Here is a 22,820-nt window from a genome sequence, read left to right on the forward strand (position 1 = left end):
GTAATAGTCTGTGGGATCTTTTGGGATAGTTTGACAGACCTTCCAGACCTCTTCTGTCTCAGAAATAAATTGATGCTCTAGAGATTGCCATAGAGTTAGAGAAACTGTTACACCTCTTAAAAGAAAGATGGGCCTGCTAGGCTGTAGAGGTTGGTATCCCTCTAGTTCTTGCTGGCGTAGATGCAGCCTCCTGAAGTCCTCTTTTAGCTGTTGACATTCTCTAAAGGTTTTTTTCCCATTAACATTAGTAAAAACCAAAAAGCTAAGACTTTATTCAAAGGTGAAAGGAAGTCAAGGCACAAAGACGTTCTTCAGGTGCCACTCAGTAGAGCTGCGCGCTTCCCGGATCTGTAAAAGTGGACAAGTGCAATCTTATGAATAAATCGCAGTAATGGATAAGAAAAAGAAAGCTGGTGGGCAATACCGAAATTGTTGTTGTAGAAATGCCTTGAAGAGTTAATAATTGCTTTTGTAACTAGGAAAGGGGCACTAGGAAAATATAGCTGGGCAGTGGTGGGAACTGAAAGGATTATTCCAGTTCGGGACACGGACAGGTGAAATGTGTGAGTTATTTGAAGAAGGCGTTGCCCTCTTGTAAATATTCACAAATGCACCAGACCTACATCTTTTTCTTGCTGTTACCTCGAAGAATCACGTTCGTTCAACCACCCAGCTCAGCAAGGGAATGGAAGTTTAGAAACTGGAATGCCATTAAATGTTTTCTTTTAACTACAGAATGAATTTCTTACTGATTAATCTTTGTTGAATGGCTTTAATATTTACCTGTTTTTTCAGCCACAGCATGGGGCAGAAGGATGTGATCTTCAACTGAACACAGGGAAAAAAAAATTTTCCTTTTCATGATCTAATAGAAATATTTTCTTTGTGTATTGTCGCTTTATTTTATTTCTCCTTCCCAGTTTATTAGTTGCTGAACCACAGGAACCGTGTTTATGTGTACAGCTGTTTGCTGATCGGATTGTTGGGTCGTTGACACTAAACTAGTTCTGCAGTGTGTGTTGATTGCTGAATTAGAGGCTAATGATATGGCCACCCTGAAGGGGTGAAATCTTGGTTTACTGAAATATATAGCAGCGTTCCTGTTGACAACAGTGGTGTCAGTATCGCATGCGCAATTCTTTTTAAATCCCTGTACAACTTCTCTGGGTTTTTTTTTTTAATTTCCTACAAGTAAATCACTGCTGTAACTTCCAAGTTCAAGAAAAAAAGAGTTGTAGTGCTGATTTTATGTGATTTATTTATTTGTTCGTTTGCTTTGTGACACTCTTGTCTGGTCTTTACCGGAACAATGTAATGTAGCGAAACGTAGAATGTTGTGCAATATGGAACCATTTGTTGAAGTTTTAATTTTTGATGCAATACTTTGGTTTAAAAAACCCCATAACATATTATTAATAAGTATTTATTCTTTGTGTAAGATTCTGTATCTCTGGTTTTAATTTTTGATGCAATACTTTGGTTAAAAAAAATCCATAACATATTATTAATAAGTATTTATTCTTTGTGTAAGATTCCATATCTCTGGTTATGGCTGAAGAGAGTATCTGTGAAAGCTGATAGAGAAAATTCTGAATTGAAAGAAAGTGTTGAATATTGGGTCCTGTTATCTTTTTGGTGGTGAAATCTGATATCTAAGTACAGTGGTATCTGATAAACTTTTAAGTTAATACGAATGGTTGCACAATCTCTGGGATTTTAAACTACGTTGTCTAAATTCCCCGTATACCTTCTTAGCCTAATTCAGGTGTTGTTGTGCATGTGGTCTAAATTGTAAGAAAATATTCATAGATGGATTTCTTACTGTGGCACGTATTATACCTTGCAGATACTTGGTTACTTTGACTATGCTTTCACAGCCATCTTTACTGTTGAAATCCTGTTAAAGGTAATGCATTGTTAATTGATCCTTGTTAGCTCAAAAGCAGCTTTAGCAATAATGTTTGTAACTTTTTGTTTACCTTCCAGATCCTAGGGTATGCAGATTATGTCTTCACTAGTATGTTTACATTTGAGATCATTTTGAAGGTAACAGGTTTTTAAAGGAAGTTTGTTTAAAAGGATTTTCCTTGTGTGTCACCTGCCAAGAAAAGGCACTTGACGTGTTCTTCGCCTTTTCTCTAAGCGATCAAAGCTAAACTTTTCTTCAACCAGAGGATTTTTTCTTTGACAGTTCCTCATAGTTTTGATTGGTTATTTTTTACCATTGGATGCATGAAGAAGCTGATATTTTTTTTTTCATTACATCAGTTTTATAATCCATTTTTTACCCTTTTTAAACTTACAGTTGTCAGAAAAGGGAAAAATAATTCACTGCGCATGAGCTTTTACCTTCTCCTTGCTCTGGCATTTCCAAAAGAGATAATCAATCTTTTAAGAAGGGAGCATGTAATTTCTCATTTCTTTTGCTGAACTGTATTCACAAAGCTAAAATAGTAGATAACTATTTTCTTGCAATAGGACTTGCAAGATATCTTGCACTTATCTATCTATATACTAAGATACTTTGCATTTATCTTGGGCATACATTTAAATACACAGAAAGGCATAATTATGCTTGCTTAAATGTATTACCCATGCATGAGTCAAAATTTGACATTTTAATGTATAGTTTGTGTACTGATTATTAAGAATATTCTTTAGGGTTACTCAGATTTTAGATCTTTGATGCTTGCTCTGGCAAAGAAGCTGTGTAACTGAGGATTACGTTCACATGTAAGAAAATAATGAATGAAGAAGTAAAAAACTTGGGTGAGAATTCGCAAAATATTTTTTACAGAAATTTGCATGATTCCTAAAAGTTTCATGCTGTGCATGTTCACCAGGAGTCTTTAGCTGAGTAACCCTGATCTGTACACTTACACTAAGAATCTGTACATAAACTTTGCATTTCCAGTTGAGGACCAAGCTTAACAAAATCTTCTCCCAGCTTTTGCTCATGTTGCTGTGCATACTCTCCACAATGCGATTTGATTAATACTAATTGATGCAATATTTGGGCTGTTTACAAGATAAGCTGTACTGTAAGTAGTAGACTATTTTTATGCTTGCGAATATTTTCCCAGACTTGCATTTATGCCTTTATTTCTCATTTTCAGCAGTCAAGAGCTTGCTATAGAATTGATTAGTCTTATAACACTTGTAGCATTGTAAAATAAATATCCAGGGGTTTTTTTGCTGCTAGAGAAAGGCCAGACTACAGGAAAGCAAAGCACTGAAAAAAGTTGTAGCTTTAAATCAAACTAGTTCCCAAGTTTTCATTTGGGAAGCCATACAAAATTCATTATCACCATTCCTGTGACAGAAGAGAGCTGGTAAACTTCCACGTGCTCTGAGCAACCAGTTGTATAGTGCCTGCAGTTCCAGTTGTATTTCCGTAGCAGAAAGAGGAATTATAAAACACGGCATAAAGGGGTATAACTGTGTTAAGAAAGGCAACACTCCTGCTAAATGCAAAAGATTCTGACACTGAGCAACTCGGGAGTTACGCGAGGGAAGCAGGAAGCACGAGAGCTTGGGCTCCTGAAATCTGGGTTTGTAAAATATTGCAAGGAAACAAGAAGCCCCATCAATAGCCGAAGGTGTTGATGCTCCTGACTCCACTTTCTCCAGGAAGCTCTGCCCTGCAGTGCACTCACATGTGTTTTTAAGAAAGAAAATAAATTGTACTATAAAAAAAACTAATGGCCACACAGAACACGATACACGTACTTGTAGCGTGCCTGCTTTACTAACATGTCTAAAGACACTGGCTTGGCTTGCTTATGGCTGGAACCCTCCACGCCTTCTCTGCGGGTTTTGCTCTGTGCTCTCCACAGTATCTGTCGTTCAGAAGCAACGTGTGTTCTGCAAGGAGTAAATTCAACACTAGACCTGCAGTAACAATAGTATTCCGTAATTTCCGGGCAAAAAGTATGCGAAACTGAAATTAAGATAACTCAGAGGCAAAATTATGAACTACAGCGAAGCAACTTGTAAATGTCTAAAAAATGTGTTAACAGGAGAAACTGTCCCTATACGGAGAGTCCCCCTGCACCCTATTTTATTGACTGCTCTGCGGACATGAGGATTTCCACATTTTATGGTGTTGAATGTATGGATGAGGATATGAATAGCTGAAAAACTGCAACATCAGTTTGAAACATTTAAGAATTCTTTTTTGTAGCCCCTATGTAGCATTCAAATCCAGCTTACCCTCCTGTTTGTAGCACTTGGGAAAGGTGAAAATATGCAAGCAAAGGTCGGGTTAGGGCTTCGTGCTTTTAGCCTCCCCCCAGCTGTGCTAAACCCACACCATTTAAAGCAATCCCCACCGGTGTGGAATTACAGACAGGAGGAAAAGAGCGACGCTGGCAATGCCGTGGGTGCTCAGCTCAGTGCGTGGTGCAGCCTGGGCTCCGCGGAAGGCTGGGTGCCAGCCCTCGCCACCTCAGATCCGCTCTGGACCTTGCTCTCATCTTGATCTGTCTGTAAAGACAGATTAACTACAGAGGGTTTAAGTCAAATGCTTCCACCGGGATTTGTGGTGATTGAAATATGAGTCTCTGTATCAACATGTGGAGATGTGTACTTCACCTGTACGTTTAGGTCAATATACGCATACTTTTGTTTATACAGGAAACCTTGTATGCTGTTGACAGATAATATTATAGTGTAAACCAGTATTTGTAGATAGATGTAGGTTTTGTATTCAAGTTTATTTTGGTATTCTGCTCCAACTGATTTAAATGAGTTTAACCATACTCTGTAGAGTGGAAGTGAAAAGAGCTAGGAATTTATTGGAAATTTTATGATAGTTATACTACCTCTCTCATGTGATAGGTTAAAGCTTTAGGATATTTATTCTTCTAGTTTTGAGGAACACTTACTGTTTTGATCCAACAAAATGAAGTTTAACATGAGTGTAAAGAGAGAAGGGTAAAACCATGTATGGGTTGTTCGAGGTTATTCCAACATACCCACTCACAGTCTTCTGTCTCCTGTGAGCCAAAGGCAAAGAGGAGTGTAATGCTGCCCTGTGACAGCCCTGTGCTGGTTCTGTATCAGATTTGACTCTCGAGTTTTTGCAATACATTTTCAGCTCTCAAGACAGTGTGAGTGATTAAGGAGTCAGTATCGGGACCTCAGAGTTTAGAAAGCAGCGAAACTTTATGGTTCTTGTAGTGATTTTTCTATACAAATGCCCAATCAACTCAGTGTAATCAGCTCACCCTAATTAGTTTTTACACCAAATATAGCATTTGTTGACATTAGAAACAATTAACACATTTGCTGGTGTAGCTTGAGCAGTATTTTTATTATTTAAATGAAAGATTTAACGTACGCAGTGAAATAGTTTCATCTCTCAATTGCTTTTAGGAAGTGAGGTAACATTGTATGAATTCACACTCTAGGCAAGTGTCTTGTAAACAGCCTAAATGTGAATTTGAATAACTTGAGCTATAGACTAAATGTGTAACGATTCTGTTTTTAGATGACAGCTTTTGGAGCATTCCTTCATAAAGGGTCCTTCTGCAGGAATTATTTTAATTTGCTGGATTTGCTGGTTGTGGGTGTTTCTCTGGTATCATTTGGTATTCAGTAAGTACTATACTTGTAATGTGATTTATTTTTGCTTTGGGATTTTATAGTGAACTCAGTGCCTCGGCTCCTTTTGTTCCCCCTCTGTGTGTGGGTGTGCAGTGTTAGTATTCAGGGTTGGGACTGGCAAGAGGTAGTGCTTTATATGGAGGGTGTTGTACCTCATTAGTGCTACGGGCTGGGAACAGATTACTACTTCTCACTATTACCAAGAGAACAAGGAAGAGTACCGCGACACTGTACTGTATAGCAGGTAGTTCCTGGAGCTTCAGGAGATTTATATACCCTCTTTTGTGCTGAAAGCAAGAGCTGAGTGTCAGTCAAATGCATCCAGCTTGGTATGGTGCTTGCGCTAAAATGCCTGTTACACAAGCTTTCGGTGTCACAATATATTCTTTAAAAGGCTGTCTGCTATTATTTCCTCAAAATGCAGTTCTAGCTACTTAGAGAATGTGAGTAACTCGAGATCTTTTCATCTCCAACCAGTTGGAAATCGAGGTATTCCTTGATTTACAGGACTGCACAATGTCTTTGAAAGAGCTTCTCAACACCGAAAGATACTTTGGGGACTGTTTTGCTCCTGATCAAACTTAACTGCATTACAGTGTCAGACAAGCTTCTGAGCTGTTAATTCCCAAGTTGCTCCAGAAATCAAAATAATTCTTATGGTATTTATGAGATTTATACTATTTTATAATAATAGTAAAGGGTCAATAAAGACTTCAAAAAAAAATCTTTTGCGTGTATATATATTGAGAGAGTTTTGAAATTCCATGTATGGGGAAGTTGCAGGAACATTGTTATTCTTAGCAACCAGATCACTTATCTTAAAAGTTATAGAATAACTCTTTTTCCTTCCTAGATCAAGTGCGATCTCGGTTGTGAAGATCCTCAGAGTTTTAAGAGTCTTGAGGCCTCTAAGGGCGATAAACAGAGCAAAAGGACTTAAGGTGTTTATTTTTTTAATATATATTTCTGTAGGTTTGATTCTTCAGTCCTGTCTCAGGTTAAAAATTCCTGTGCAAGAATAATTTCTTAGAGGAGCATTTCCTGATGCTTCAATGTATTAGGCCAGATTCTGCTGTCAGTTACAGCGGTTTATATGTGGAGGAACACCGATGCTATGGAAAGAAGATTTTGACTGTGATACTCACCGTGAACCAACACACCAGAGCTGTATTTTAGGTCTTTTTCCATAAAACTTATGTAATTTTCAGTCAGTTGATGTTGATGAGACTTGGAGGCAAATTTAGAAAACAAGTTTAATTTTGGTACCAGGCGTAATACTGACAACACAAAAACAGTAGTTCTAAAAAAATAATCTGAATGTGATGAAATAAGCGTTTGCAATATGTATTCTACGATACTAAAGTAATAAGTTTTATTGAGATTTTTTTTGTCTCTCTCTTTCCAGCACGTCGTTCAATGTGTCTTTGTGGCTATTAGAACTATTGGGAATATCATGATTGTTACAACGCTGCTGCAGTTCATGTTTGCTTGTATTGGTGTGCAGCTGTTCAAGGTGAGAAGACACTCTCAAAATCCACACTGCATCAAGAAAAACAAAGCTGAGTTGAATTGTCTTGGCTCGCTGCTGGAACCGGGTTGACCCCATTCTGAATCAATCATAGTATAAATGTGTTTATATTTTGCATATTCTGCATTTTGTCATTATTTTTGTTTTCTGCGTAGGGCAAATTCTACAAGTGCACTGATGAGGCAAAACAGAATCCTGAGGAATGCCGGTGAGAACATCTTTGTTCTAAGAATGGCACATTGTATTTGGAATTATTGAAACCGTAGCAAATATGGGCAGGCGTGTGTCAGGCCATTTAGACTTGTATAAATTGGAATTATCATTTTAAATGCACCAGAAAACCCAAGTTAGCAAGGAAACACAACAAACTTGGGGAGGAAGTAAAATAAACTTCTTAAGCAAAGCATCGAGTAACTTTGTGCCTAATTTAATATTTCACTAATGACAGTTTCTTTCCTACAGAGGGATCTACATCGTTTATAAAGATGGGGATGTTGATAATCCAATGGTCAAAGAGAGGGTGTGGCAAAATAGCGATTTCAACTTTGATAATGTTCTGTCTGCTATGATGGCCCTTTTTACCGTATCGACTTTTGAAGGCTGGCCTGCGTGAGTGAATTCTCCCTGTTTTCACAGCATTGTTAAGGCAGACACACATCCCAGAACAGTTCTTTATCACTTACCAGGCATTTTTGGGCAACAAAGCAGTCATTAGTGATGGTATAAGAAGCTATTAATGGAGGAAGGAAAAAACCGTACTGTCCTTCTGAATCCGTGCTCTGTTCCTGTATTTCTTCATTCACCTCTGCCTATAAGGAGCAAACTTTTTTTTTAATGTTTATTTTTTCAGCTACTTTTGCTATAACAAGCTATTCTTTAGCTCTAACGAGAGTAATCCTTTTAGATGTTTATCCATCGGTGCCCTTTAATACTAATATGAAAATTTTAGGCATTTGAGTAAAACTTTTACTATGAAATCAGACGATAGTACAGTGCATAGAGAGGCCCAGGAAGAACCAACGACCACTCACTGTTTTCCTAAATGAGAGAAGTCTTAGAGCATTGCTTTATGTGATGGCATGTGGGGGAGGGAAAATACAATCAGCTGATCATTACCTTGTTTTTCTTGGAAAAAAGCATATAGTGGTGTGATGTGGTTCTTCTGGTTTTGATGTGCTTGGAAGCACTGTCAGTAACTGGGAAAAGAGAACAGGAAACAGCAGACCTTTTCTGAAATCTGTCCTATGAGTCTGTATATTTTACTTCTTTTGTCATTTTAGTGCTAATAAAGGTAAAATTCTGTTTGTTTTTCAGGCTGCTCTACAAAGCCATTGACTCCAATGGCGAGAATGTGGGACCTGTATACAACTATAGAGTGGAGATTTCAATTTTTTTCATCATCTATATCATCATTATTGCTTTCTTTATGATGAACATATTTGTTGGTTTTGTGATCGTTACATTCCAAGAACAGGGAGAACAGGAGTATAAGAACTGTGAGCTGGACAAAAATCAGGTTAAAATAATGAACTCTTAACTTTTGGAAGTATTTTTTATTTATACATGAGGAGTTTCCTTTCTGCTTTGGGTCAGAAGAGGGCACCAAACACATGTCCTAGTAAAAAAATGGAATTAGTACATACTATCAAGTGATATTCAGGTCATTGGAAGTTTCCCTTTCCATAAGCCCAACATAACAGTGTTTTTGTTGTGAAGACTGTCACATTAAGCTTGTTAGCTTCTTAGTGTCTCACTTGTTAGTGTCACATTAAGAACAATAGAGCACTTTCCAGCTTATCCGTAGGCAGAGGTAGGTTTTAGAGTAAGAATAGGAAAATAGATGTTGTGTTCGAAATAGTCTGAAAGTGTTCAAAATGTTCTATTTCTGTTATTTAGAAATTCACAGAGGATATTCAAATTCAAATAATGATAATAAAAAAATCCATCCCCCCTTTACTGTCTAATCCTTTGACTGAGAAACTCATCAGTTACCAGTCATGATATATCTTGTCTGACTGTAACACTCTTCGTTTATACGAAGTTAAACACGAAACTTTAGCCGGCATTCGTTCTGTGTTTTGTGCCCTGTCAGTCAGCTTAAGACTAACCCTTCCTTGGTGTGTATTTTGTTGACTCTTGGGTTTTAGGCTGTGCAGCGACACTGGTGGTTGAAAAACTTAGTCATGCCAAAGCATGATGTATACATGAATTAGGAGCCATGCTATTAAAGGTTATACTGTGCCTAACGTACAGAGTCTGAGATCCGCTGCTGTGTACCGCTGCACTGTATAAATGTGAAGCACTTCAGAATTTCCATGAGCATTATTTGATTCTCTGTATGGGTTGAGTAATTAGTATGCTTAGGTACGGTTATAAATAACTAAAAGACGATTGATAAGCTACTTGATTACTTTATTATAACTTAATAATACCCCCCTCCGCCAGTATCAAGTAGATCGATAGCCCATTTTTAAGACTTAACGATTTGCACTTACATGTTGTGTTATCAGTTGATAAACTGTTAGGTGTGGTCTGACAATTTTTGATTTATTTGCTTTTACAGCGTCAGTGTGTAGAATATGCTTTGAAAGCACGTCCTCTTCGTAGATATATTCCAAAAAATCCTTACCAGTACAAGTTCTGGTATGTGGTGAATTCTACGGGATTTGAATACATCATGTTTGTCCTCATCATGCTGAACACACTTTGCTTGGCTATGCAGGTAAGGAAAGCAGGTGGTCTTTCGAAGATGTTGGCATAAATTCCAGGGAAGGAATGGGTGATGTAATGCTTTTCATTCATGGCAACTTGTATTTTTTTTTATAAAGTGATATTTAAAAAAAACCAACCCTCTGATCATAGTACTCTTCTGTGATGTGTTCTCGTCTGTTCATGAGTTCTCTGAAGTAAAATTGTTTAAAACAGCTTGATGTTTATTCAAGTTCTTCCTAACCTTATCAAGCTCTTTTAGCTTTATTTTGTACCTGCAGTGTAATTCAATTTACATGACGCGTGTGTCTTCCAAAGATAATCCATGTGCAAGAGAATCTGAAGAGAGCATATAAACCTAATTTTGTTAGTAAATGTTTCTCTTAATCCTTAGTTTATTTTATCTACTCTATTCTTTTATGTACTGCCTTTAAGCATTACTTAACCTCTGTGTAGTTCCTGTACTTGTTCTGTGTTCATTTTGTATATGTCCTTCTCCATAACTGGACGGGTTCGACTGGATGATCTTTAAATGTCCCTTCCGATTAAAACTATTTTGTGATATTTTTATCCTCTGTGTCGATATCTTCTTCAGAAGTTTAAAAGCTTAATATACAGAACAACTCTAGTTCGTGTGCTAAAGCAAACGTCAAGCAAACATGTTTTCATGTTTTACCTGTATATCTAAATATACCTGTGTGTGGTTTTTTGCACGTGTGGCATTTTTGTGTCTATATATATATATTTTATTATTCTAATTTTTCTGTATTGTAGATGTAATTCTGCTTGTTTTTTCTGCTTCTCCAAGTTGTCTTTCTTTTCCCTGGATTTTGATATGGAAAAGAATGTTTCAAATTCAGTTTGCAAAACCATTCCACTATCTTTCAGTAAACTTGCCTGCGCTGTATCCTCTAACAAACATCACTCCTACGCAATACATTTTATTCTGTGACTATCATGCTGCAGCCTTTCTAAGCAGGTGTGACACAAGGTTATGTAATTTCAAAACCTAGCATATAAAATTTGGGAAAATGCTGTTGTCTAATACTTCTTTTTTGAGAGAGCAATTTTCTTCACAAAACCATCTCTCTGAAGATTCCCTTAGGATGTAGAGGAGTGGCAGTTTTGTTCCACTTAGTGCCTAAACAGAATAGATTTAAACAACTCCATTCTTGACCAGAAATATTCAACTAGTCTTCAGTGTATATAGGTGTGCCTCATAAATGCTACTAGAAAATACTTTCCTGTGCTGCACTTTTGCCACCTTTATCTTAGGCTTTTCTCTTAATATTTAAACACCTTCATTTCTAAAATCATTGTATTTTTTCGTTCACAGCACTATGGACAGTCTAAGCTCTTTAATGATGCAATGGACATTATGAATATGGTTTTTACAGGAGTGTTCACTGTCGAAATGGTTTTGAAACTGATTGCATTCAAACCCAAGGTAAGTTTTAGATATGATTTAATTAGGTCTTCTTCACAGGAATTAAGTATAACGTAAGTTACACGCATAGCTGTGTATAATTAAAAGAACAAACTTTCCCAGATTTATCTGTCAATGAAATCGTAATAGAAATGTTACTCTGATAATATGTACATATGTAACTCCAGGAAATAAAATGCAGATATCAGAAAAAATATTACAAGGTGGTTAGTGAGATCTGGAATATTTTGAGGTAATAGATAAATAATTTCCTGTCACAAGCATTACCTCTTCTGCTCATGGTACTTTATGCTACGTAAAGACCTGTATGTTATCTTATATTTCCTAATCTAAAATGCAAAATTATTTATTTTCTTTAAAATATAAACTCAAATACTAGAAACATACACATAAATAATTTGCATATTAAATAGCCTTTTTAGGTTTTTATGTTTTCAGTTATATATACTCACTCTTTGGTAGAGGGCCCCACAGCGAGCAGTTGAGTCTCCTTGTCTTAAAGGGACGCTGTCAAAATGAGTAATGTGGACACATTTTCAAAAGTAGGTTTGCAAGAGAAACCAATAACTAATTACCAATTGATTAAAAAATGGAGATCAGACTGTGACGGTTAACGCAGTCTTTTTGTTCAGTTCTCAAACCCCATTTATGACAGTGCGAAAGTTAATGAAATTGTTGTTTCAGTACAATGAAATAACTATTTATTCTGGGTTCTATGTAAGTAATTAAAGTGTGGTCACTCATTATAGAGAGAATTGGAAAAATAGCCAGTCATCCAGTTGAAGTTTACCGATCTCACCATCTCAGGCTGGTGTTTCTCTTGTTCCGTTGCCCTTCTCTTAAAGTAATGAGGGTATCTGCATCGGTAACTGGCTGTGAACTGTGCCCTTTCTTGGCATTCAGTAGCAAACTGGGTGACTGGAGGCTGTGTGGGCAATCTTGCTGTTGCTTTAAGACAGCTCTGATACTTAGAGCAACATAGTCATGTCTGCCCAGAGCTCAGCCTGGAGCAAGTGTTTTAACTACTTTTCAGAACTTATTTATTCAGCTTGCATTTAGTCATGAGCTTAGCTGTGAAGCCTGAGCTCCTTGATTGAAGCTAGCTTGTATTTGCCTGCACAAGGAAACGAATTACGCATCACCTGAGGTCTGGTGTCGAGATGTGAATTGTGGAGTTCTGGGTGCTTACCCACTCCCATAGTCTCACTCTGCACTGTCAAGTCCATTGTACATTTCTAATGAATTTATTTGTATTTTTGTGTCACCTATCTTATTTAAATGCTACGGATTCCACATTAAATATAACACAATATGAGGCCCCAGAGGACGTAGCTCAGCTATGTGGACCGTAGTGTCATGAGTACGCTGATTGTGTTTCCTGATTTGTATTTCCTGTTCTTTATCCGTGTTTCACACTGAAGTTTCAGAAGACTTTTCTGCATTTTATCATCTGCTCTTTGAAAGAAGATTGTGAATCCTTGTATGGTTCTCCATGCAGTTGTGCCTGTAGTCAGAAATAGCAGCTAATGCGAAAAATAGTCTGACCATGAGTGTATAAATCACAGTGCTTCATTTGTATTGCGGACTTCCTGCTCGTTATCAAATGCAATGTCTTAATACTGGTCTCTAAGACTTTGTGCAGTTTGAGTTTTAACTCTGTTGCAACACGCTTTCTATCTGATCGGATGCTTTTACCGTGACAGATCTCTGGATCTCAACTCCGAGAGTTTGAAGGGCAGACACTGTCAGTGAAAGGTCCTCATTTCCTGAATTTCATTCCCCCATAAATGCAGAACACCTTGAAACTGTTAATTATCAGGACAAGGTTAAAAGGCCATGACGTTAATCAGACTTTCGGCAGAGGTTAATTGGCAGGACAGAAAGGGATTTAAATATCTTTAAGGTTGTTCCTGTTATTCTTTGAAGATTGTAACTTCATAAATTTTCAGATCCTCTTTAACAAAACGCCTATTGAGAAGATATATGACCTACTTCATCAATAATTGCAAATCAGCCATTTAGTAATCTAATTTTTAAACTAAACACATGCTTAAAACAACAATTAATTTTTTAAACTCATATTAAGGTTTAATCATATTAGGAACAATCGCAAACCCAGCTTAATGTTTTGCTCTAGGGTCTGTGGGGAAAGACAGATTGATTTCCTCTGGGTTTGTGTCACTGGTGGTTTCTTAGTCCAGGCTGGCAGAACGGACAGTTTTATTTAATAATTTTGTGCGTTTAAAAGATTATTTCAAAGATGCTCAAAGCATCAAATAAAAACTCCGTTATTCGCTCTGTAAAAATAAGAATAGATAAAAACATGGTGGTTTTTATTTCACCTGCTTGACAGTGTCCCCTTAATATGTGAACAATGTGATCTTTTGGTTTTGCTGATCCTGCAAACTTAAGGCTACTATAAATTATTGATACTCTTACTACGATATTGTGCTACTTAAACCCAAGGTACTGCAGACTGCCCTCCAGCTCCAAAACTTATAAAACTTGGATAAGTGATAGATTCTAAAGGTAATGCTGAGTGTCTGGCACACTTCTTGACTGGGAGATTGGAACACGCAGTACTATGCAGAATGAGGCCCTAGACTTTTCAACAGCCGACTAAAAGAACTAAAATATTTATGTAGTAGATCTATAGCAACATATTTTGGTTTTCATTCTCTGCCAACATATTCCCCAGGATTTGTGATTTTATCCTTCAGCATTTCTTACTGAACGAAATTTTCCTAACGTAAGTTAAAAGAACAGGCCTTTCTTCTTCACTTTGGTCTTCACGTTTGCTAAAATCTGTTACTTAGCATGGTTTAGTACAGTGCAAACCAAAATACAGCTATGAAATCTAAAATAATACATCAACACGTAAAGTATGTACAGCTTCATGATAGCTAGCTGTTACTTAAACTTGTAATGATTTTCATGTTGTTTTACATCAGATTTTTGTAAGAAAAAAGGAAAGATGGCTAGTAAGTGAATTGATCTTGGGTCATTGCAGTGGTGAAAACAATTTATTTGCATGATGTTTATTTGCTGTGACTTGTCCATTCCTCCCTTTTCCAAAACCATCTTTATTTTCTCTTAGTTTTTTTGTTTATTTGTATGCTTTTGCTTTACATATTACTTTGAACAATATTTGTCTATACTGATGGAAAAGGTTGCATAAAATAAATAAGTGTGTAAAGTATTTTAGCTGTATTGAATCAAAATGTGAATTTGTTATTGCAGTGCCTTATGTTGTAGCATGTCTAGCAAAGCCACTTTTTCTATAGCTGGGTTTTAACCTTTATTTGGAAGGCCTTTGTGGTTCCTGTTGTTGTAGACAGAGATCTATAGCACACCTCAGTGCTGGTTATTTGTTTGCTGTCTGCCGATAGTCCCTGATGTTCTGTTTGTATATAAATATCACAATTTCAAAATCAAGAAGGATACTTCTTTTAAATAAGAGAAATAAGGAATAGGAATGATCAGGAAGTATGAGAGTAGCTCCCCTTCTTTAGTTGGCAGCTGCTAATCTTTATAGGATTATAAATCTCAATACTGTTGAGAAGGTTCAGCGTGATAGTTAGTAGAAACTTTGGGAATGGCTTGTTCTTTTGAAGCAGGATGATTATGGAAAGAGTGATAGGGCATTGTGCGAGCCCTTTTGCAAATGGATGTGTTTAGTTAGGAGGCCAAATCCATGAACACTGGCTTTTTCCCCAAAACCGGAACTGATGATTAATCCCAAAGAACTAAAGCATGTGCCATATAGGGCTGTAGTGATAATCATACTCTGATCTCGTTTCCTCTTACAGCCCCTTCCTTAAAGGAGGGGATGGTTATAGTAATTTGTGCCTTGAAGGAGCTAGAAGAGAGAAGCATTAGGAATGTGATAAGGCTTTCCTGACTGTTCAGTGCTTTAGCTCTCCTAGAATCCACTGTAGAGCTGTCGTCTGCTCTAGTGGCACTCTCATAGTCTCCAAGAGCAAGTTTCCGCATGAAATTAGCTTCTTTTTTTTTCCAAGTAGTCACGCTCCCGAGTGTAACCGTTAAACTGTGCAGTTCCTAGAAATGCTGCTATCAGTTTAAAATCCTCAGAAAAATATTGCCCAGTTCTAAAAAAATTCGTAGCTGATTTTGCTTTTTTCGTGCTAACAACGTATTTAACAACTTAAATTACTCAGGCAAAACATTATTTTCTAGTAAACAGTCTTAATAACAAATCTAACAAGACATCAGATGGGATTAACACGCTTGTCATCTTAAACCATTGGCTCAGTTTATTTTTTAGAGCTTCAATGGTGGCTGACAAATAAGTATTTTTAAATTAATTACCAGAAGAGCAGAATGTACGTGTACAAAATGTACATTTCAGCCTTTGTCATGTAACACACATTCCTTAGTCATGCTTGGCTGACAAGTTAATATATCTGAGTGAGAAAAAAAGGCAAGTTCAGTAATTTTTGCAATTCTCCATTTCCATAATAACTAGGCAAACCTCACATGTTGCAAAACCCCTACATGTCGTGTCTCTGTAGAGTTGCCTTCAACAGAGTGATACACCTTGATTTGTTCCTGTGACAGAGTGATCCTGGAACCTACCTCAAGGTTTCTTCTCAACTATCTTTTTGCTCAGACATGCAGGTTTGATGCCAATAGACAGATAGTTTTTATGATAGCACTTTATAACCACGTTGTTCAAGTTGCAGTGGTTTCTAGCAGTGACTTCCCTGGTTACAGAATCAGGCCCTGAATGCAAATGTAGTATGAGTTCCTCTATTAAACCTAGTTTATGTATAGAAGATAAAACCAGTTTTCTAGCATTTATGCACAGTTCCACGTTAATCGTGCATGATTAACCAGTGAGGAGCTTTGACCCTCACTTTTTGAGTATTTTTACCAGTCACTTACATAGGATTATCACAAAGTCTTTAATGCTAAAGAGGTTTCAGTTAGCTCGGTCTTGGAGAAATATTAATAATGGGATTTTGTCATACTTCTTAGGGTCTATATGCTAGAATGTTTCAGCCTTGCTAGAAGTCCAAAACCAGTTTTGGATGATGGCTTGCTTGCCAACATTGTGCTTACATGATGGTGTTATGCATGTGTACTGTGTGTGTGCGTGTGTGTGTCTGTGTGTGTGTCTGTACATGTATATATATGAAGTATATATATACACACACATGCACATCTATGTTGCTTTTCCTTCAGTAGGCAATATTGTTTGTTTTGTTTTGTTTTCTCATTAGACCACAGGTTTTGTTTAACTAATTTCTGTTTATGCAAAACTAAACAGAAGTATGCAAATATTTGACATTTCATGTGTAATCACAAACGTTTGCACCCTGCCTGCTCTGTTCAGGGCTATTTTAGTGATGCCTGGAATACGTTTGACTCCCTCATCGTTATTGGCAGCATAGTAGACGTCGTTCTCAGTGAAGCTGATGTGAGTATACCCCAGCTTACTTTCCCCAGTCCCTACTTCTCTTTCTCTGTCTCCCCACTATTTCCATCATCTGGACAAGTCACAGATTTTGATCTGATGTTTCTAAAGTTTGAGTACAGACCAGTCATAGGTCAATTATGTTGATATGGGAAATGAATAGCCTTTTTTTCTACCAATTTTTTTTAGCTATGGAAGGGAAAGATTAGATTGTATAGTGGTACATCAGAGAAGCCTAGAATGTTTCTGTGTTATAACACTGTCCTTTTCTTCTCTTTTTCTGTTTGTGTTTTTCTCTTGCTCTCTTTCTGCTGAATGCTTGTCCTAACAGCACTATTTCACTGATGCATGGAACACTTTTGATGCCTTAATTGTTGTTGGTAGCGTCGTTGATATTGCTATAACAGAAGTTAATGTAAGTAGCAACTGTTCATGCACTCAAATGTAATTGCTGTCATCAAGAAATACAGAAAATGTGAACTTTATTCCCCCAAATCCCTTTCTTTTAGAAAAGTATCTTTTATCCTAGAATCAAAGACCAAAATATTGATATAGATATTTGTATAAGCTGTTATAAATCTGTATACCTGTACACTTGCACATGCACACAGCATAGTGAGACAATGAGGATTACATTTTTCTGTATGTGTACAGGGAGTATTTAAACATTTTACGTATGAAAAAAAGAATTAAGGCTCTGTTACTATTTCACTGGAAGCCCGGTGATTTTTCTAGGTAGATTGACCAAGATAATTCAAGGTTCTGTAAGTTGTTTCAGTGGCTCGGTTTGACAAATTCTGATTTTTCTGTACTGTTGGAGATTTGGTTTATAGAGCAATGTTAGCATAACTGCCCATGAGGTAGCAGAAGAACGGTACATAGAGAAAGTAAAGCTTTTCATGCTGTGGAAAATGGAATGTTTATTTTTTTCTATTCCTTTTGGTTTTCCCAACCTACAGTAAATGTTTTGAAATTTGGATTAAAGTATTTGGAAAACTTTTCACCACAATTTTGACTGATGTTTGTTATGCGTATAGATGTTCGGACAACAGAAAGGTTCCTTTCCAAAGGAAAAATAGGAACATACTGCTTTTGCCTGTTTTCTGTCTGACTTGGTGATTTTAACAAGGAAAGCTCTATCACAAAAATGATAAATGAAAGATAACAAAATACATACCAGTTCTGTAGTAGTTATGCAAGTGTTTCCCATACTTACATGTTTCTTTGTTTAACAAGTCAAAATAAAATTTCAGAGGAAAGTGCCTCTTTCCTGTAATGCTTCTTGAGACCTCAAAAAAGGATCCTGAAGAAGATGAGACATGGATCCAACCCAGCCACTGAAAATGCTCAGGGAGCACAGTCTCAGTAGGTGAGGTCAGCGTATTCCACCTGCTGAAGATCTTTACTCCATTTAGACAGTACTTTGATTTTGGAACTGTGAATACCAGGATGATAAAGTTGCCCAGGAACATGGAATAAAAATTTATTCAAAAAAAAAAATGTGATCTGTTCCAGACATTCCAGGATGAGGGGAAAAAAAAGAAAATGCATAATTGTTAAGTAAAATCTGCCTAGAAGGCAGTTTTTGGCTTTCTGCGTGTTGTTCAGATCAGCGGACACCTACTGGGAGCTTGGATTAGACAGGCTGGTCTTGATTGAGGCCATGGTTTGGTGAGGATTTCTTTCGGCATCTCTGTGAGCTTAAGCAGCCTTTGCCCACAGCCTTCTCGCCCCCACAGCAACGCAAGCTGTGCTTCCACAGGAGTTCAGGGCTTCACAGTTGGCTGGATGAGGTGCTGAGCCCAAAGAATTGGCAAAAGCCAAGAGTAGGGCAAAAATGAGTGGATAAGGCTACTGCCCAAGGAAATAATTAGACCATGCCCATATAGGTCTTCCTTCAGAGCATATTAGCGTGAGTATTGACATCAATGAGTGGCAGTAGCTGCTGAGAAGCAGTGATGTACATAGTTTTTAATCTTCTTTCGTTCTAGTCTGTCTGGCAAGCGTAGAAATAATAGGTGTTATAAATGCATTTCAACCAAATGTGGAAAGGAAATGTATCCTTTTATATTCTTAAGATGGCAGAATACCTCCAAGCATCCATAGACTCTCTTCGCCCTCATTAAAGACTTCAGATTTTTTTTCTAAAGCTGCAAATTCTACACTGCCATCCCAAAGAGTGAACACAATCAACGTAATTTTAAGGCTAAGCTAATTCACTTTAAAACGTCTTCCTGATTTTATGTTAAACAATGAAAATTGCACAACTGGTGGTGTTAGTGGAAAGCATGGTGGAGGAGGAATGCGATGATGTGTGAGCAGAAAAACCTTAGTCTGACCCTTAGATTTCAGATTAACGTTGCTCAGTTCTCAGCAGGTGATGGATCTTTGTCTGTGAGCTGAAAGAATCTGAGCTGATGGGGAGGGTCAGTCAGCACAGAATTGTATTGTCCTATTGAGACATTTCTCGAAGGATAATTACCTTTTTTTTTTGTTTGGTGGTTTGTTTTTTTTCCCAGAAAAGTTTGGATTTAGACTTTCAGCTCACATATTTACAATTTACCCTCTGTTTCTATTCACTGTCGTACTGAAGTAGATGAGCATAATATCTGAGGAGCACAAAAAGACCAATCATTTAGAATAGCTTTCAGTAGAAACTGCAGAATGTATTTACTTGTGAGGGGATTGAAAAAATAACTCGAATATACTTCGTGACCACAGAAGATGTCTCTGTCTTTAATCACGTACTTAACGCTGTATGGACAGTGTTAGTTTGACAGCATTACTCGTAACAGTCAGAGCTGAGCTTTCAGCTCTGAGGAACACTGTCATTTCCGTAGTGCACACAGTTGCCTTGAAAAATATTCTGGAGATGCTTTTCTTCAGGAAAAGTACACACACGGCCAACAACTACCACTGTCGTTCCTTAGTTTTTACGCTGTACTCACTAGAGAAAAAAGGCTCATCTTTGACGTCTTCTAGTACTGCACAGCAGACAATTTGTGTTCTAAGTATTGTCTGTTTCTGGTCTTTTCCACTTTCTTGTGCTTTGTTTGTGCAAGTCATAAATGTATTACAGTTTCAATGTGTTTCTGGGCTTGATTTCCCATTTCCACATGAAATAGTGAATACTGCAGAGTGTCCAGGACAATTTCTTAGATTTTTATTACTTCCATTATTTTGATTGTATATAATTATTCCTACTTCCTACTTAATTATTCCTAATTAATTTTGTCTAAATTTCTGTAATCCAAATGCATTATTTTAGAATCTTATTCTTAATTTCTTTCGGCATTCTGAGTTGTGCCATACCGTCTGTACTTTTTATCTAACACTGACAGTGATACTGGGAAATCTGCAGCTCTGCTAAGATTCTAACAAGACTGTTTTCCATGGGATTTCATGCATGATTGAATGAAATGGCACCTGTGAAAATTCCCACTATAGAAATATATTAAACGAGGAAGCTCAGTGTTGTTTGAGGGGTGATCTGAAACGCTTTAAACTGCACTGATTTCAAATCAGATCTTGTTGCAGTTGTACCTGCACGTGTTCAGCCGTCTTAATTATGTAAAAGAAGAATTGAAAGAATGTGAATACCTACAAGATAAACTAAACATTCTTGCAAGTTTGCATATATAATTGCCTTATGCTGTGGAAACAGCTCAGCATCATTCTGACAGTCTGCTGTGTAGTGTTGGAGCAATTCCAAAGGCCAGCAAGATCTTCTAGTATATAACTTATTTATATCTGACCCATTGTTTTCAAGAGGGTGGGTTGGACTTCCTAATTACCTGTGACCTTGATTACAGTATTAAATTCTGGAAATTAAATGTTGTCTCTTTAGTTTGTTGTTCCTTTTCTTTTTTTTTTTTTTTTTTAAATGTTTTATAATAGCATATATGATGCCCCGAGGCTGATTCTTCTGATCCAGTAACCTCCCGTGCACATACAATCCAGGGCATTACTGTGTTTTGAATATTTTTGGTGCCCATGGAAATCAGTGTTTAACGTGTTCAGCAGTTTACAGGCTTGCTCAGCATCCTCAAGGACTGGATCAGTGACCGACCCAAAAAATGAACCACCTCAGAGCAACATATATTTTGACAATACACTATTTTCTATGATTGTTTTCCTTAATTTACTTTACTCTGTCATTTAATATCCCTTCCTTTAACCAGTTCTTCTTTTATGAACCTAATTGGTTTTCATGTTCGTTTTATTTTTAGAAATTTTTAGAGGCAAGTATATATAAGTAAATATATATATGATATAGCAATAAAAAAATTAAAAACACTACTAAACCCTGTAAAATTACTTATGGGTTTTGTAACCTTTTGTTTTCAAAAAGTTTCACATGGCATGCAAGACCTTGTGTGGTCGTAAAAATGGTTCCTTTTCAATTAAAAAAAGAGTAATGATTGTGAGACAACAGATATGGTCAGTCCATTCCTAGAAGATGGATATATATAAATTAAGACAATGAGAGATAATTAAATTGGAAATAGATTCTGAATAAATGAATTAAGTTCTTAAATGGCAGTAACAAATAAGTTTCAACTTGGCCTCACTGTATAGAAATTATCTTTGTCAGCTCAGAAACCATTTGGATGACCAGCAGGATGTCTTAGAGGCATGATCACATTGTTACAGTAGTACTTACAAAGGTTTGAATTCACATTTTTTATTTAAGTTTCTTTTACCATTCATGTGCTGCCAAAATGTCGAGAATATCAGCAAGAGTTCACTTGCCTCTTCTTTTGTTCAAATGTTTAATGTAGGTTCTATGGAACTAATCTTAAGTGAAATATATCTTCTTTAGTGAAACAGAGCTTAAAGGAGCAATGATGATATCTCCCTCGTGAGCCCCTCAGGAAAACACATTTGTCTTGAATCACCACTGTAAACACGAGGCTTATTCAATGCTTACATGACCATAAGAACAAATAGTGGTTAGTAGCAATGTCAGACATCAAGACAGAACTGGATATTCTGCCGTTTGTCAAGGAGGAGCACTGTAGTGCCATTTCAGCGCTACGCAGTGTGTAACGTTGACTCAAGAAGAGAGGGATGCTCTTTTCATTGGCTAGACTGTACCGGGAGGGCTGGCGCTTATATATAGTTGCCCACTCACCTAATAACCAGTGGGGCAGCAGATCTTGTTTATGTTTAGTGGATTAGAAACCTCATATCTACCCCCTGTAAGAGACTCTTTATTCAAAATTGGAATCCAACTACTGCAGTTCAGTTTGAATCGCAATTATGCATCCAATATCATGTGTTAGAACGTGTGTTTTGTTTCTAATAACTGATATTTTTGAATATCGTTAATATATTTGTAGGCTTTTGCAAATGGATCTCTTTAGGTTTAAGGATAGGTCAGAAAAATATATTCTCATGTGGCTTTGCTTTCATTACTGTGAAGTCCTATCGCAATATGAAATCTCTACTGTGTTGCCTTATTTAATTTGGAAACAGTAAATTTCTGAGCTGCTTTCACAAAGCTGTTTATAGTTTATTTACTTTATTGCACAACTGAATATTTATTATCATAACATTCTGTGCCTTGAACATGTTAGTTATGAGTTTTAAATGCATCTTTTACAAGGGAAAAGATACTTTTTTAATCTACTCTGGGGTTCTTCACATATATTCCAAATTTTTTCTGAATTATATATATGGGCATTTGGTTCGTGTTGAGCGGGAAATACAGAAACTGCTGGTAGAACTATGAAGAAAATTACTTGCCTGCACATATAAATTCCAGTAATAATTCAATTAATAAACACATATACTGCACATTTCTGAAGATATTTTGGCAACCTGAATGCTTTCCCTCTGTACGTTATGGTCATCATATGTATTTGTCATTCAGATGTTTCCTTCTATATTTGTAATCCTGATTACATCAACTTTGTGTGTTCATTTCTTTTGGTTTACTCTCGTACTCTTTGGCACAATCTGTGAAAAAGAAGCATTTTACCAACACCGTGTACTAATATCCACTGGTTTGCACCATGTTTAATATTTCTTAAGCACAGAGCTGCAGTTTGCTTCCAGTGCATGATGCAATCTGTTGCCCACTGTTCACA

General features: G+C 36.9%; 1 protein-coding gene across 16 annotated transcripts in view; it reads left to right on the forward strand.

Moving 5' to 3' along the window:
* The window catches only part of CACNA1D (calcium voltage-gated channel subunit alpha1 D), a 204,485-nt gene that overhangs the window by 146,841 nt on the left and 34,824 nt on the right, over nucleotides 1-22,820 (forward strand). For 4 of the 16 annotated variants that reach the window (XM_054076355.1, XM_054076344.1, XM_054076346.1 and 1 more), the window contains exons 21-31: nucleotides 1,847-1,906; nucleotides 5,492-5,598; nucleotides 6,461-6,548; nucleotides 7,013-7,120; nucleotides 7,291-7,343; nucleotides 7,598-7,744; nucleotides 8,450-8,651; nucleotides 9,699-9,857; nucleotides 11,181-11,291; nucleotides 16,648-16,731; nucleotides 17,060-17,143. In XM_054076355.1, the coding sequence (XP_053932330.1) occupies nucleotides 1,847-1,906; nucleotides 5,492-5,598; nucleotides 6,461-6,548; nucleotides 7,013-7,120; nucleotides 7,291-7,343; nucleotides 7,598-7,744; nucleotides 8,450-8,651; nucleotides 9,699-9,857; nucleotides 11,181-11,291; nucleotides 16,648-16,731; nucleotides 17,060-17,143 (1,203 nt within the window). Of the gene's footprint in view, nucleotides 1-1,846; nucleotides 1,907-1,986; nucleotides 2,047-5,491; nucleotides 5,599-6,460; nucleotides 6,549-7,012; nucleotides 7,121-7,290; nucleotides 7,344-7,597; nucleotides 7,745-8,449; nucleotides 8,652-9,698; nucleotides 9,858-11,180; nucleotides 11,292-16,647; nucleotides 16,732-17,059; nucleotides 17,144-22,820 lie in introns of all 16 variants that reach the window. The other 12 variants (XM_054076357.1, XM_054076359.1, XM_054076350.1 and 9 more) reach the window with 5 other exon arrangements.

The sequence above is a fragment of the Cuculus canorus genome, chromosome 11 (genome assembly GCF_017976375.1).
Source record: "Cuculus canorus isolate bCucCan1 chromosome 11, bCucCan1.pri, whole genome shotgun sequence".
In the NCBI taxonomy this organism is placed as follows: domain Eukaryota; kingdom Metazoa; phylum Chordata; class Aves; order Cuculiformes; family Cuculidae; genus Cuculus; species Cuculus canorus.